Below are 14,724 nucleotides of genomic sequence, written 5' to 3'. Positions count from 1 at the left end.
CTTTGCGCGTTTGCTTCCGATGAGTGGAAGCAAATGGGTTTTAACCCCTCTGATTGGCTGAAGCTGTTTTGGAGGCTCGACCTGCAATAACCATGGATGCCACCCCGTGTTACCAGGGCCTTTTCCGCGAGCGATGTAACGTAGAGCGGAAAGGTCCTGGTGGACGAGGATGAGACAAACATGTTGTAGTAATTGTATCCTAAGTGCGTTGAAGATAGATTAGTGATTGATCTCAGTACTTAACAGTCTGTGTCTTATTCTATTCTGTTACAGATAACTTGTTAGGCCCGTCTGTGCAGACAGAGCCTGAAGATGATGTTGTCCTGTCAGGCAACAGTAAGAGCCTGGCGTGTGTAGGAGGGGGTAGCAGTCCTCTGGAGTACAGGTGGCTGAAGGATGGCCAGGAGAGGACAGGCTTCAGTACCAGCACCAGGCTGAGACTGACGAATGTGTCACCTCAGACTGAAGCAGGGGAGTACCGCTGCATCGTCAAGAACCTGGTGGGAATGGTGCTCAGCAAGAAGGCACAACTGGATGTTGCCTGTAAGACCGGGATTGCCCAGCTGCCATTGACTAGTCTTATGATTCGTTGGCATGTCTGCTGACTATACTTCCAGCGTACATGAAAAGAAAGTTCAAACCAATATTTTGAATTTGATATCTCGTTGAATGGTTCCGACACTTCACAGATTTGTAAATTGTATCACCCTAACATGTAATTTGAATGTTTAGCCGGAATTTTCTACTTACCAGTAGTTTTGATGGTAACATTGATAGTAAGAGGTTAAGAAGTTTTATTGCAAGTCCATGCCCGTGGGCTGATTGCAAATACATGGTAGAAAAAAGGGAAAAACATACATGTGTCAGTGAACTGTGACTGACTTTGTTGTAACAATAGACTACTTTTACTAGATACGACTGTTATAGCTAGCAACACATATGATATTCTATGTGGAATTGCAGTGAACTAATTGTGTTCCCCCTTCTTCAGTTATTGGCCAGTTTCCCTCCAGCCCCACCAGTGAGTCAGTTGAGGCAGGACAGCCCAAAGTCCTCAGCTGTCCACCAATAGACAGTGTCCCAATACCTCGCTACTCATGGTTCATCGATAACACGGAGATTCAGACTAACACACAGAAAAGGTAAGTCCTTTTGTTATTACAAATTTTTTTTTTTTTTTTTTTTTTTTTTTCAAATTCAAAAAATTTTTTTTATTCGAACATTCATAAGTACATAACATAACAACATACACATTTACAATTCCACAAATAAACACAGTTACATATTGTTGCAGGGGCCATTCCCACTGGCTTTTTTTCGCTAGGGTGTGCTCCCTAGTTACATATATCTACAGGGGTCATTCCCACTGGCTTTTTTGGCTAGGGTGTGCTCCCTAGGACTTTTTTGACAGGGGTGTTTCATCCCCCCTGGATTGTCTGTGCTAGGGTTTCTTCCCTAGGACTTTTGTGCAGGGATGTCATCCCTGGGTTTCTGTGCAGGGTTTTCCTTCCCTGTGTTTTGAATATAAGACAAAATCGTTTGCTTTTAGTACAAATTTTACAAAAGTTTACAAAATACATTTATATATGAAACATAACAACATGTAAAACATTACACACTTTACACATTCCAATCATAATAACCATTATACAGGCACAATAAAACAAAAAGTACATTAGCATTATATCAAACAACTACATCATATAGAAAAAGAAGTGAGAACAAGCGTATATAGACAAACAACAGAAACATTGAAGCATCAGTACAGATACACAAATATCATGAATCACAACAACGAAAAAAAAGCAACAGGGAAATACATTAAAAAACAAACGTTACAAATTTACAAAATCAGGCTACAATACTTACTGTTACAACACCAGCCTTACAAAACAAAGAGATTACAACATTCTAATATAGACAACGCCAGGTTTACAAAAGACATCATCCCTACACATACAAGAGCACAATAACATTCTTGGGTACAATAAACAACTTACACCAGATCTACATACACAAAAACATCAGTTGATTGACATTTCCACAAATAACACTCACACCAAGCGAGTAACAGACTCAAAAACAAAGAGTTAACCAACACAACAATCACAGTTACAATCATGATCACTTTACAGCTTTACATTCAATAAATACAATTCCATACATGCGTGTCATTTTTAAGGTCCCAGAGGAAAGTAGCAAAAATGTCATCTCTCATAAAATCCAATTCATTGTCTTTATATTTTACCCATGATCTAAAAATCGCAAATTTGGCTAAGGTTACAACATTGTTTACAAAATTATTGACCTTTGACCCATATCTGTAGCCTAGAAAAACCATCAACTTGTCAACCTTTATCCTACTCACCTTCTGAGACAGTACATTCTCTATCTTCTGCCAAAAATTTTCAAGTCTTTGACATTCTATAAACATGTGTACATATGTCTCCTCTACATTACATATCTCACAAGTAGGGCTGTATACTTCACCTTTCTGATCTTTTATTTTCCATTTATTCAGTTTAGATTTACAGGGTAGAATTTGGTGCAAAAGTTTGAAGTTAAATTCTCTTAGCTTATTTTCTTTAATGTCTACAGTTATATTTTTCCACACTAGATTTTTATCTAAAATAATAACATTCAACAATTCTCCCCAACTATCAATACTTTTTCTTTCTCTGAATATCTGATTATTCAAGTGACTATAAATGGTTTTAGATGTTGCCTTTTCTACAGGTACAAATTTGTCATGAAGTAATCCAATTTGTGTTGAGTTAGGTTCAAATTCACTTAGTTGGTTAGAGTATTGAATTAATTTTGCTTTCCATTCTTTCGGTATTGCTTTAAGAAGATTATTTTGTTCAGCCAAAAAGTTTTTAGTGTTTTCTAATTTCTCCATTAATGTCCTTGCTAATATGAATTTACCATCCGGAAAAATATCTCTTATCTGTACAAGGCCTACTTTTACCCAGTTCTTATAAAACAAAGTTTTTCTCTTTAAAACTATATTATGATTTCCCCAAATTACTTCATTTAGAATTTCCTCTAATGTTTGTGGCTGCTTACTTACCCCGCCACCTGCTTGGTGCCAGGCAAAGACAACAGCTCTATAGAATTTAGGTATAGTAGATATATCTGGACAATGATCTCTATTTGAGAAATTCATTTTAAAAATCAAATCACCTTCTCCAAAATCTTTCAGGTAGAAATTTGGTATCAATTTCCAATGGGCCATATGTCCATTACACAATCTCCTGACCCATGAAGCCAATAGACCTTGAATCTGACATCTAACATTTACCATTTTTATGCCACCATCACAATAATCACCAATTATACAATTTCTAGAGATTTTATCTGGTTTACCATTCCAAAGAAAGCTCCACAATGCTTTTTCTATCTCCTTTATTGCCCATTCTGGGGTATTAATATTAATGAAATTATAAATTAGTTGGGACAATGCAAGTTGTTTAATAACTATTACTTTACCATAAAGGGTTAGTTTTCTGCCTCTCCACAAATTAAGGGTATTCTTTAGCTTCTCTATTTTCTTCTCCCAGTTTAAGAGCTCACATACACTTGGGTTGTGGCCAAAGTACATCCCAAGTGCTTTAATTGGTTCTTTTGTCCAATCTAGATCTAGAATCTTCTTATCTTTTTTCTCCCACACACCAATCCAAATAGCCTGGGTTTTAGTTTTATTAAGTTTAGTTCCTGCTACTTTACTAAATTCAGTTATAATTTCTACAGCATTTACTATCGAATGTTCATTTGCTAGAATTAATGTTGTGTCATCAGCTACCTGGCTTATTTTTATTTCTTCACTACCCTCATTATGCGGAACTAAAATACCATTTATTTCTTTAGATTTTCTTATCTTAGTGGCCATAATTTCTGTCACTAATATAAACAGCAAACATGATAATGGGCAACCCTGTCTTATACCTCGGCTTAATTCTATGGGTTCTGATATCCAGCCATTATTCAATATATTGCAGCACGTATCCGTATATAGTACTTTTATCCAATCTATAAATGCTGGGCCAAAGTTAAATTTGTGAAGGGTTTTGTACATAAAATCTCTATTTACAGAATCAAAGGCCTTCTCAAAATCTAAGAATAATAAAGCTCCAGTCTTTCTTTCACGTTTTGCATAAAATATAATGTCATTTATGATTCTTATATTCTGTCCAATGAATCTTCCTTTAATATATGCTGTTTGACTTTGGTTTATAAGTTTTGGAAGTACCTTTTTCACTCTATTAGCTAGGGTAAAAGCTAAAATTTTGTAGTCACAATTTAGAAGGCTTATAGGTCTCCAATTCTTCAAAAGATGTAGTTCATTTTTCTTATGTAATAATTTCAGGAGAGCCGTTCTTTGTGAATGAGCCAATTCTTTGTTTTGGTAACCCTCTAAAAAGGATTTGTGCACTAGGGGTCCTAATAAATTACAAAAATGTTTAAAGAATTCAGAAGGAAGTCCATTAGGTCCTGGAGCTTTGTTATTTTTCATTTCATTTAAAGCTTGCTCACATTCTTTTAAGGTTATTGGTTTATCTATATCATGTTTCTCATAATCTGTAAGTATATTATCTAAGGTTATATCTGCTAGATAATTATCTACATTATCAGGCTGAATATCATCTTTGCTATATAAGTCTTTATAGAATTTTACAGCTTCAGCTAAAATTTCATGTTGATTAAAGATGTCCTTGTCTCCCTGCTTTAGCATATCAATGTTAGATTTGGTTAAGTTTTTCCTTTCTAGGTTAAGAAAAAATTTTGTGCATTTCTCCCCTTCCTTAATCCATTTTGCTCTAGACCTTATGTAGGCTCCTTTGGCCCTGGTTTCATATAATTTGTCTAGCTGCATTTTTGCCCTTTCTAGTTTATGTTTAGCTAATAGAGCTACCTCACTATCTTCATTCTCTATATCTTTAGTTAGTGTTGTTATTGTGGTGGTCAAATCATTTTCTTTCTGTCTGCTTTTCAATGCTCTCTTCTTACAGTAAGAAATGGAGAATTCTCTGATCCTAACATAGCACAATTCCAAAAGCAAACAGTGGGGTAAGTCAGCTTCTTCTGTTATCGTGTTATGAATTAGATCTTTAATCTCATTACAATATTGTTCTTCTTTAAGAATTTCAGTGTTTAGTTTCCAATAGTTGGGGCCTCTATCCTTTTCTGTGTTATGTAATTTAAGGAAAATTGCATTATGGTCTGTCTTTACACTAGGTCTAATATCACATTTTCTGACTGACTTCAGCAAAGATTTTGAAATAAACCAATAGTCTAATCTACATGATACTTTATGGAAGTTATCCCTATAAGTAAACTGCCTAAGCTCTTTATTCTTTTCCCGCCAAATATCACAAAGGTCTAAAGAAGAACAGAACTTTCTTAAAGCTACTGATGACTGCTCTACATTAATCATTGTCCCTCCCTTTTTATCTTTATCACTATGGAAGACTGCATTATAATCTCCTCCAGCAATTACCTCTCTAGTAGTATTATTGCTAAGCTGTCTATTATCATCTATCCATTTAGTAAGGTTAGTTAGAAAGGTATTTCTCTCAGTTACTTTATTTGGGGCATAAATGTTAACTAATGTTAAGTCTAAGTCTCCAATTTGGCAGTTTATCAGAATTTTCCTACCTTCTCCATTATCACCAAATACTTCTATATTTTCAACATTACATTTTAGTCCGAAATAAATAGATACTCCTCTACTTTTACTGGTTCCACAGGAGTGGAAACCCTTCTCTCCCCAATCTAAATCAAATTCAGTCTTTACCTCCGGAGTTATATGTGTTTCCTGTAAAAATATTACGGCCGCTTTTTGATCTTTACAATATCTAAAAATAGTCTTTCTTTTAACTTTATCTCTAATTCCTTTAACATTTAAGGACAAACAATGAAGATCAGCCATACTCACCAGAGATTATCCAGTTTTTGTACATTTTTTGTCCGTTGGACATGAGCTCCATACCAGAACACAGAAAAGTCCTTAGCGTCAAATCCATAAGTCCGAAAGTCCGATAAATCATAAGTCCGTTCCGTTCCAAGTTCGTCATCGGCGAGAATGCAGACGTCAGGCTCGCGCGCGTGATCAGGTGTTGTTGTCCACAGCTGTTCCACGGGCCTTCTTCTGCGATGTGGGGGGGCTGGAATCGTTGGTCGGACTCAGCCCTCTCTTCCTCGGTGTGCTGGCTGGAACCGCACGCCTCCTCGCCTCCTTCATCATCCTCGTCAGCGCATCGTCTTGCTCACTAGCGCTGGGTCCCTCCTTATGTTGCCGGGTGGTGGTCCTAGATCGTCTGCGGCCCTTCTTGTTGACACTTGTCGGCGGTGTTGACTTCGGGCTGCCATGCTGCTCAGCTGGTGCCCCGGAAGTGGTCTGGTTGACCTCAGTGGTGCTGTTGTTATGGCAACCCTCGTTGTTGCCGGAAGTGCCAGGCGATGTTGCTGCAGCTGGCTCCTTCTCCACGTACAGACGGAAACTCCGCTCGATGACATCTTCAGCCGATGGAGATGGCATCTCGGCTTCTTGGTGTTGAGTTGTGAGGTACTGACAGTCAGGGTCACCACGTTTGTGCCCTGACATGCCGCAGTCCCTGCACACGATGTCGTTGGGGCAGATCTTGCTGTAGTGCCCCTTGAGCAGACATTTCCCGCAGGTCATGTCTTCCGGTTTCCTGTAGTGTTGTTCCCGGTGTTTCACAACACCTCTAAAGTTACCAAAAGTCATCTTGGCGGGCAAAGGTTCGGCCGGTATTTCTATGAACACGAACCTGTTGCCGTTCTTCCATCTGGTCAGCTTCTTGTCTTCGTCCCGGTCCTTCTCGTACATGACGGCGCTTCGGAGCTTGCACCCGAAGCGTTCCAGGGATTTCACGATGTCGCGGTTTGTTATTACAAATTACCTTTCTCCATATTTCAAATTGTTACTTCAGTAAGAACACTGGATCATAAACCTAAACCCATTATGAGACAGTCATCAACGAGACAGATAAGGAGCGGTCTAAACTGAGAGAACATCCTACCTGACCATGAACCCTACTCTACTTTACTCTAACAAGGTGTTCAGTAATTTATGATATTTACGCTGCAGAATTTATTATGGGGAAATATCATACTAAATGGCAGGAAGAATAATTCCAATCACATTGTCCTGTAGGTTCATCACTATTGATGGCCGTCTGGTCCTCCTGTCCTCTTCGGGGTCTGACTCCAGACAGTACAAGTGTAAGGCTTCTAATGACGATGTTGCTGATGACAGAATCAGTCAAGCCATCACCTTGACTGTTAGAGGTGAGTAACTTGATTTTCCACAGAAATATTCATATTGATTATTTTGGGTGTCAGGAATATCAATTATGCTGTGAGAGCATGTCCGTCAGCTACCAGTATATACTGCAAATGCAGAAATGCTCGCGGTGGTTTTATGTTCGCGGTTTTCGCGTTGATCTTTCAGCGCGAACTTAAAACGACCGCGAAACGTTTTACCCAGCTATGGCTGTATCGCTACTATTGTTTCAAACTTAAAACCCCCGCAAACACTCTATTTTCACACCACCGCGAAATAAAAACCACGCGAACTTAAATGCATTTACAGTATTGGGGATGGCTAAATTCAATGTCACATCTGTACAACCCCACCCCCATCCATGTCTTAGGCCAAGAAACTGTTCAATGAGGCCACCTGGCAGACATTTGCAGTTCTGCAAAATCTTGACAAGACCTAATGCTGAAAAGAAAACGTTGCTCATCTGCATTCTGCCTATAAAGTAGGATGTTGAACTATTTAGACATGGCTTAAATGTCTTGTTATTTGAATATCTTACAAGATAAAGAGAAGATTGTAATTTAAAAGATTATTAGATAGATGTCTCATGTATGTTTTGTTGTCTTGCCTTTATTAGGGTCTGTGAGTTCCACCCAACAGATCCAGCCCACCATTGTGATCCCTCCTGTAGACCAGAATGTGGAGAGGGGCAGCAACCAAGCTGTGTTTGAATGTGTGCCTAATGCCAAGTAAGTTGTAGTGTTCACTTTGTTTCAAACTTCATTAGCAAATTTAAATTTGAAGTCAATACAATATATCAATGATAGTGAATTGAAATAAAACACACATTTCCATCAATGAAGGTTAGACATCCAGGTAATTGGATATACAAGGTAACAGTTACTCAACATTTACTTTGCATAAAACACACATTTGTTTGTTTGAAACTGTCTCCCAGCAACAAAACTGACTTTATCGTTTGATAAAAAGAAGTGACAGTTAAAGGAAACATGTCTCTGTGACAAAACACAACGTTGCAGGGAAGTGTTTTGTTCAGAACAAAATGAATGTTGTCTGATTGTCTGGTCTTTCTGTACAGTCCCATCAACAGCCTGACCATCACCTGGAAGAAAGATGGACAGGTCGTCACGTCTGGTCTGAGTGACTTCAACAGGAAACTGACCATCAATGTCCCCACGGACAGCGACGAGGGCATCTACAAGTGTGAGGCCAGACTGGCCGGGAGCTCGTACAGTCCCGCCTCAGCCTACGCCAACCTCACCATCTATGGTCAGTAGTAGTGGTGCCTGCAGCAATGATCTTCTGTCATGTCAGTATGTCAAATGATAGATTTTGTGGAATTTAAGACTTACTATTAAACTTACATTTCTATAGTTATGATAACATGTACTAAGGTGCATTTACTGTCACATTACAGTCTTTCATCCTGTAATACTTACTTCATAAGTCATTTGAATAGGCAAGATTTCTTCACAAGACAGACGGGAAAAACATGTATATAATTCTGTTTTGTCTTGACACCCTGTAGATGAACCGGTGTTCACCCGGAGACCTCCTGTTGAAAGGAGAGGAAACCTGGACCACTCCATAGACATCCAGTGCCAGGCTGCCGGCACGCCCCAGCCCACCATCAAGTGGTACTACGATGCCGTCGACATCGCGTCATTTGCGGACAGCGACAAGTACCAGGTGCTGAGGGACGGGACTCTGCGCATCATGAACTTAGGCGAAGCGGGCCAGGGCATGTACCAGTGTTTTGCTGAGAATGCCCAGGGAAGTGTCCACGCATCCACCAGGCTTATTGTACAGAGTGAGTAGAGATACCTGACTTAAATTACAACATTTGAGACATTTAATTCATTCCTCTGTTTTCAATTTCATTTCAATCAATTCAATCATTTCAATGTTGTTGTTTTTATTTATATTTTCTCCCATTACTGAACCAGTGCAAATTTTGTGGAATGTAAGACTTACTACCAAACTTACATTATTTACAAACCTATAGTTCTTGAATTTTAGTATGTATCTCATAAAGCTCTCACTAGCTACTTGTATGCATCCTAATTGTGTGGCATGGAAGTTAGTTAACTCTTTAACCAGATATTCTTTTAAACTTTTTTAGTTCCCTGGACAGGGATATTTACGTTGAAGTTTAGGGCCAAAATTGGATTGATTCGAACGCTTATTGGGGTTTGTACACAACCATAACAATAGACATACCAGTTGACACATACCTCATTTGTCTTGATTCTTCAGAATTCTGCTTTCCTAAACTGAGCTCAGCAAACTTACTCAACTTTTATGTAAAACTATGAAAGCTAATGTTTCTACTTATATGCATTTAAACTTCACTAGCAATTCTCCATTTCAGCCTCTAGTAGCCCTTTCATTTCTTTCTTTCTGCTAAAAACTGATTTTAACACCACTCAAATTGTGAAGTTGTTGGTGATTGGTTGATGCCCGGGGAATGGTTTGTCTGAGACGTTGTTTTCTGTTTTGTTCTCTCCCTGCATGCACATTTCCATACTCCCACCCACCCATGCACCAGCTCAGCGTGATTAGCTTACAATTTATGTCTGTTGTCAGCCTGTTGTGCTGATATCTCTTTACATTAAGATACTCCGGGTTTCCCAGATTCAAAAGCTCTTACATATTAGCACACATAGCAGTATACAGTTGAGCATGTAAAAAAAGTTGCAATAGACCCCTTTCCAAATACCGCGGCCATTTTGAATCCAGGGCGCGCTCACGTGATTCGAGCGCGGGAAAAGTGAAGACCCGGTAAGTCCACAAGCCAGCGGTAAGGCGTTCCCAATAGAAACCAGCGTTGAGTCATCTTCGGCGGTGAGATGTTCTCCTCCTCGGTGAAATCCATCGATATATTTGCATGGCACAAGTAGATGATATTGTTGTGGAGACTTGGACTAGATATCGGCCAGTAAAATTGTGAATTTCTGCTACTTTTCCATAGTTTCTGCCGGGATGTTGAGCGCGCGCTACAGTGATAAAATGCTGATATGTTTACACCGCGTGCTTGTAGTTTCCCTAATAATGTTAGCTAAAGTCGATAAAAATCCCACAAAACATACACTTTTCGGATCATTTTAGCTTCGTTTAGGTATGAATATAACTCTTGAGCCTTTTGGCTGTCGTGACAATGCCAACATCATCTTGAAATTACGTTAGTTTGAGGGAGGGTCGTGTTTTCTGTGCAGCGTTACATCGACTTCTCTCAGCAATATTTGACATTTCCGCTGAATGCAATCCCACACACAAAAAAAACGTGAAAATATAGGCCTAGGCTTGAGTTCAATGTCCTTAAATATGGCAGCATTCCGGCGGTTTTTTGACGATCTTTTCGGATGCCAAGTATTTAGGCTTGAGGACTCCAAGTACGTGAGTGAAGGTGTGTTTTCCATTCTATCTGACGTTTCTTTAAATCATTTTGCGCGGCAATATTTCATATATCTGTTGGCCGGATGGAACCCAAAAAACGTTAAATAATATTGACTTGAGGACTGAAGGACCTCAGGCCGATATTTTTCCTTTTGTTGTGGGGTTTCATCCTGTGGAAATCTAAAATATTTCCGCAAAAAAGTGATGTAATGAAACGCTACAAAGAAAACACGCCCCCTGCTTCACTCACGAACTTCATCAAGCTAATCTTGGCACTGAAATATCGTCAAAGTCAAAGGAGCCACCGAAGTTCCGTCAAATTTTTATACTCGCAAAGCCCTCAAGCCTATATTTTCACGCTTCTGTAATATCATCCGACGGAAATTAAGATATTACGGCGCAAAGTGAAAACACTCCATCTTCACTCACGTACTTTAGGTTTTGATATTTCAGAAAACTCGTCAAAAGAAGCCGCCGAAATTCTGCTAAATTCCCCCCAAAAATTACCTTTAGCTCAAGCCTACATTTTCAGGTCTTTTTTGGGATTGCATTCAGTGGAAATGTCAAATATCGCTTGCGGAGCGATGTAACAAGAGAGAAAGGAAAAGCTAGACAGAAAAGAAAGAAAGGCTAGACAGAAACACGACCCCCTCTCAACGCGCGTTTTCCCAGGGGAAGTCACAACCGGTAAAATTCTGTATATTTCTATCTAAGTAGCTATAAGGATTCCAGCCCGAAAAGTGTATGCTTAACGGGGTTTTTCTCGACTTGTGAGTGAAGCAGGGGGCGTGTTTTCTTTGTAGCGTTTTATTACATCACTTTTTGCGGAAATATCTTAGATTTCCACAGGATGAAACCCCACAACAAAAGGAAAAATATCGGCCGGAGGTCCTTCAGTCCTCAAGTCAATATTATTTAATGTTTTTTGGGTTCCATCCGGCCAACAGATATCTGAAATATTGCCGCGCAAAATGATTTAAAGAAACGTCAGATAGAATGGAAAACACAACTTCACTCACGTACTTGGAGTCCTCAAGCCTAAATTCTTTTTTTTTTTTTTTTTTTTTTTTTTTTTATTCAAGAAAATACACAGATACAGATAAGTACAAATATACATGACAAACTATGACAAACAGTCTGAAAAAACAAAAAAGCGTGCCTTTTAACGAGATAACAAAATACTAATATACTGAACCAAGAATAACAAACTTAAAGTGTAACAGTTGACAGAACATGAAAAACAATAAGAATCTAATCCATACATAAAGTTCCCCATTTACCCCGATGCTTCTCCAGCTTCCCTCTCCGAGATGCAATAAGAAACTCTGTTTTCTGATAGAAAGATACTAGTTTTTTGAAAGATTGCAAATGTAAACATTTAAAGCGCCTGGACCGAAAGATAAAGACTTTGCCCAGTAAAATAATGATATTTTTTAAAGGAGATGTATTTAAGGACAGTTCACCAAAAATAATCATAAAAGACGTTAAATCTAAAGTTAGACCGACTTCATGGGTCAACCAATTTTCCACTTCAATCCAGAAAGCAATAACATGAACACACTCCCAAAAGACATGTACATAGGTTTCCTCATCATTATTGCAAAACGAGCAGGAATTTGACTCAGTCAAATTCCACGTTCGAAGAATTTTATTGCAGGGTAAAAACTTATAAATCAAAAGGTATTGGAAGTACCTCAAACTTGGGTCAATAGTAGATTTAATGATATTTGTAAAGACCATTTTCCAAGGCACATGTGTATCAAAATAGTCAAACCAAGATAGTCTAATTTTGTGCGCCACGGTAATTTGATTATTACATACAAGAAAATAATTATACACGGCTTTGTTGATCTTAACATGTTTTAACCAATCGTAGTTCTTTTGAGATATCATGCATACTAAATTCTTTGTATGTTCCCTGCTAAGTAGATTCTTCCATCTCGACGGAATGGCGGATATGATCTGTTGATAACGTAGTTGGTCACAAATATTCGTGTACATTAAACAGAATTCATGGTACGACATCAGAAGGCCGTCATTAGATAATAAGTCATTAACAAAGATTATATTTTTATTCAACATAGCAGTAAAGAAAATAGGTTTATTATCAATAACAATGTTTGAATTATTCCAGAGTATTTGTCGTCTAACCCCATCTGGCGACGTGGGTTCCAAATGTTGAAATTCGTACCAGGCATCAAGAACTTGAGATAGAAATGTTGTAAGATTTAGAGATGTGACGGAGAGCAGATGAAAAAAGGGTAGTAAACTCAAACGGAGGCGGGGGTGAGAAATTATTGACCGCGAAACAAACCACTCAGGATGAAAATACAATTTTGGCACCCATGACGCTTTCATTGTTTTATCATATATTCGCAAATTTCTCAAATTTAACCCCCCATTTTCAACCGAGTTATACAAGACTTTACGTGCCACTCTTTCAGGGCCATCGTTCCAAATGAAGGAAAAGATTTTCTTCTCACACCTTTTGAAAAACAAGTCATCCGGCGATGGTAAAACTTGAAATAAATTAGTAAACTGGGAAACCACCAGAGAATTAACAATGGTGATTTTACCATATAATGATATGGATTTACCTTTCCAAGGGCGCAGTACGGTATCCAACCCTTCTAGTCGGGGCTCAATATTTACATTGACAATACTATTCATGTCGATAGGTATATGAATACCTAATATGTCTACTCCACCATCAACCCACTGTAAAGGTAAGTGCGTAGGCAGACGAAAATTAGAAGACTTCAGACAACCTAATCGCAAAATTTTACATTTGTCGGCATTTAAGTAAAGACCAGAGATTTCTGAGAAATGTTCTAGATCGGACAACAGGGCGTAAAATGACTCAAGGTTTGGTTCGAACGGAAAATTTGAGTCGTCAGCATATTGAGAAACTTTAGTGCATTTGTAAATTCTTGGCATCCAAAAAGATCGTCAAAAAGCCGCCGGAATGCTGCCAAATTTGTACCCAAAAGGACATTGAACTCAAGTCTATATTTTCACGTCTTTTTTTTTGTGGGATTCAACGGAAATGTCAAATATTGCTGAGCGAAGTCGATGTAACGCTGCACAGAAAACAAAACCCTCCCTCAAACTAACGTAATTTCAAGATGATGTTGGCATTGTCACGACAGCCAAAAGGCTCAAGAGTTATATTCATACCTAAACGAAGCTAAAATGATCCGAAAAGTGTATGTTTTGTGGGATTTTTATCGACTTTAGCTAACATTATTAGGGAAACTACAAGCACGCGGTGTAAACATATTAGCATTCTATCACTGTAGCGCGCGCTCAACATCCCGGCAGAAACTATGGAAAAGTAGCAGAAATTCACAATTTTACTGGCCGATATCTAGGCCAAGTCTCCACAACAATATCATCTACTTGTGCCATGCAAATATATCGATGGATTTCACCGAGGAGGAGAACATCTCACCGCCGAAGATGACTCAACGCTGGTTTCTATTGGGAACGCCTTACCGCTGGCTTGTGGACTTACCGGGTCTTCACTTTTCCCGCGCTCGAATCACGTGAGCGCGCCCTGGATTCAAAATGGCCGCGGTATTTGGAAAGGGGTCTATTGAACTAGTCAGTTGTGTATAGTCCAGTCAGTAGTTTGCTTCCAGTCCAGAAGAGGATATCTTTCAACCAAATAACTTGATGCTGAAAATTTCCTGGCCTTAATAAGTATGACATGGGTAGACATAGATAAGATTTACTAGATGCTTGTGAGTGATAGAAAGGGAAGGAAATCAGCAAGGTATGGTATAAACCTATCTCCTTCAGATGAAAATTGTCATTGTTATAAAAATGTCATTTTTACATCTGTCAGAAAATAATCTGCCATTGCTAATGGTTGAACTGATGAGTGATTATCCTGTCCACAGGCATTGTTCCCAACATCATCGACCCTCCTGCCCACACCTCAGTGGTGGATGGGAGCGTGGCTCGTATGAGGTGTTCTGCTGAAGGTGCTCCCCGCCCAACCATAACGTGGTACAAAGGTG

General features: G+C 38.8%; 1 protein-coding gene across 1 annotated transcript in view; it reads left to right on the top strand.

Annotated features, from left to right (window-relative positions):
- LOC136447689 (protein sidekick-2-like) overlaps positions 1-14,724 on the top strand; it is a 35,736-nt gene that overhangs the window by 3,155 nt on the left and 17,857 nt on the right. The window contains exons 2-8 of the mRNA XM_066446731.1: positions 274-543; positions 992-1,142; positions 7,178-7,311; positions 7,923-8,034; positions 8,385-8,575; positions 8,835-9,116; positions 14,605-14,721. Of these exons, the coding sequence (XP_066302828.1) occupies positions 274-543; positions 992-1,142; positions 7,178-7,311; positions 7,923-8,034; positions 8,385-8,575; positions 8,835-9,116; positions 14,605-14,721 (1,257 nt within the window). The remainder of the gene's footprint in view (positions 1-273; positions 544-991; positions 1,143-7,177; positions 7,312-7,922; positions 8,035-8,384; positions 8,576-8,834; positions 9,117-14,604; positions 14,722-14,724) is intronic.

The sequence above is a fragment of the Branchiostoma lanceolatum genome, chromosome 13, assembly GCF_035083965.1.
Source record: "Branchiostoma lanceolatum isolate klBraLanc5 chromosome 13, klBraLanc5.hap2, whole genome shotgun sequence".
NCBI lineage: Eukaryota > Metazoa > Chordata > Leptocardii > Amphioxiformes > Branchiostomatidae > Branchiostoma > Branchiostoma lanceolatum.
This window is presented reverse-complemented; position numbering and strand designations above follow the sequence as displayed.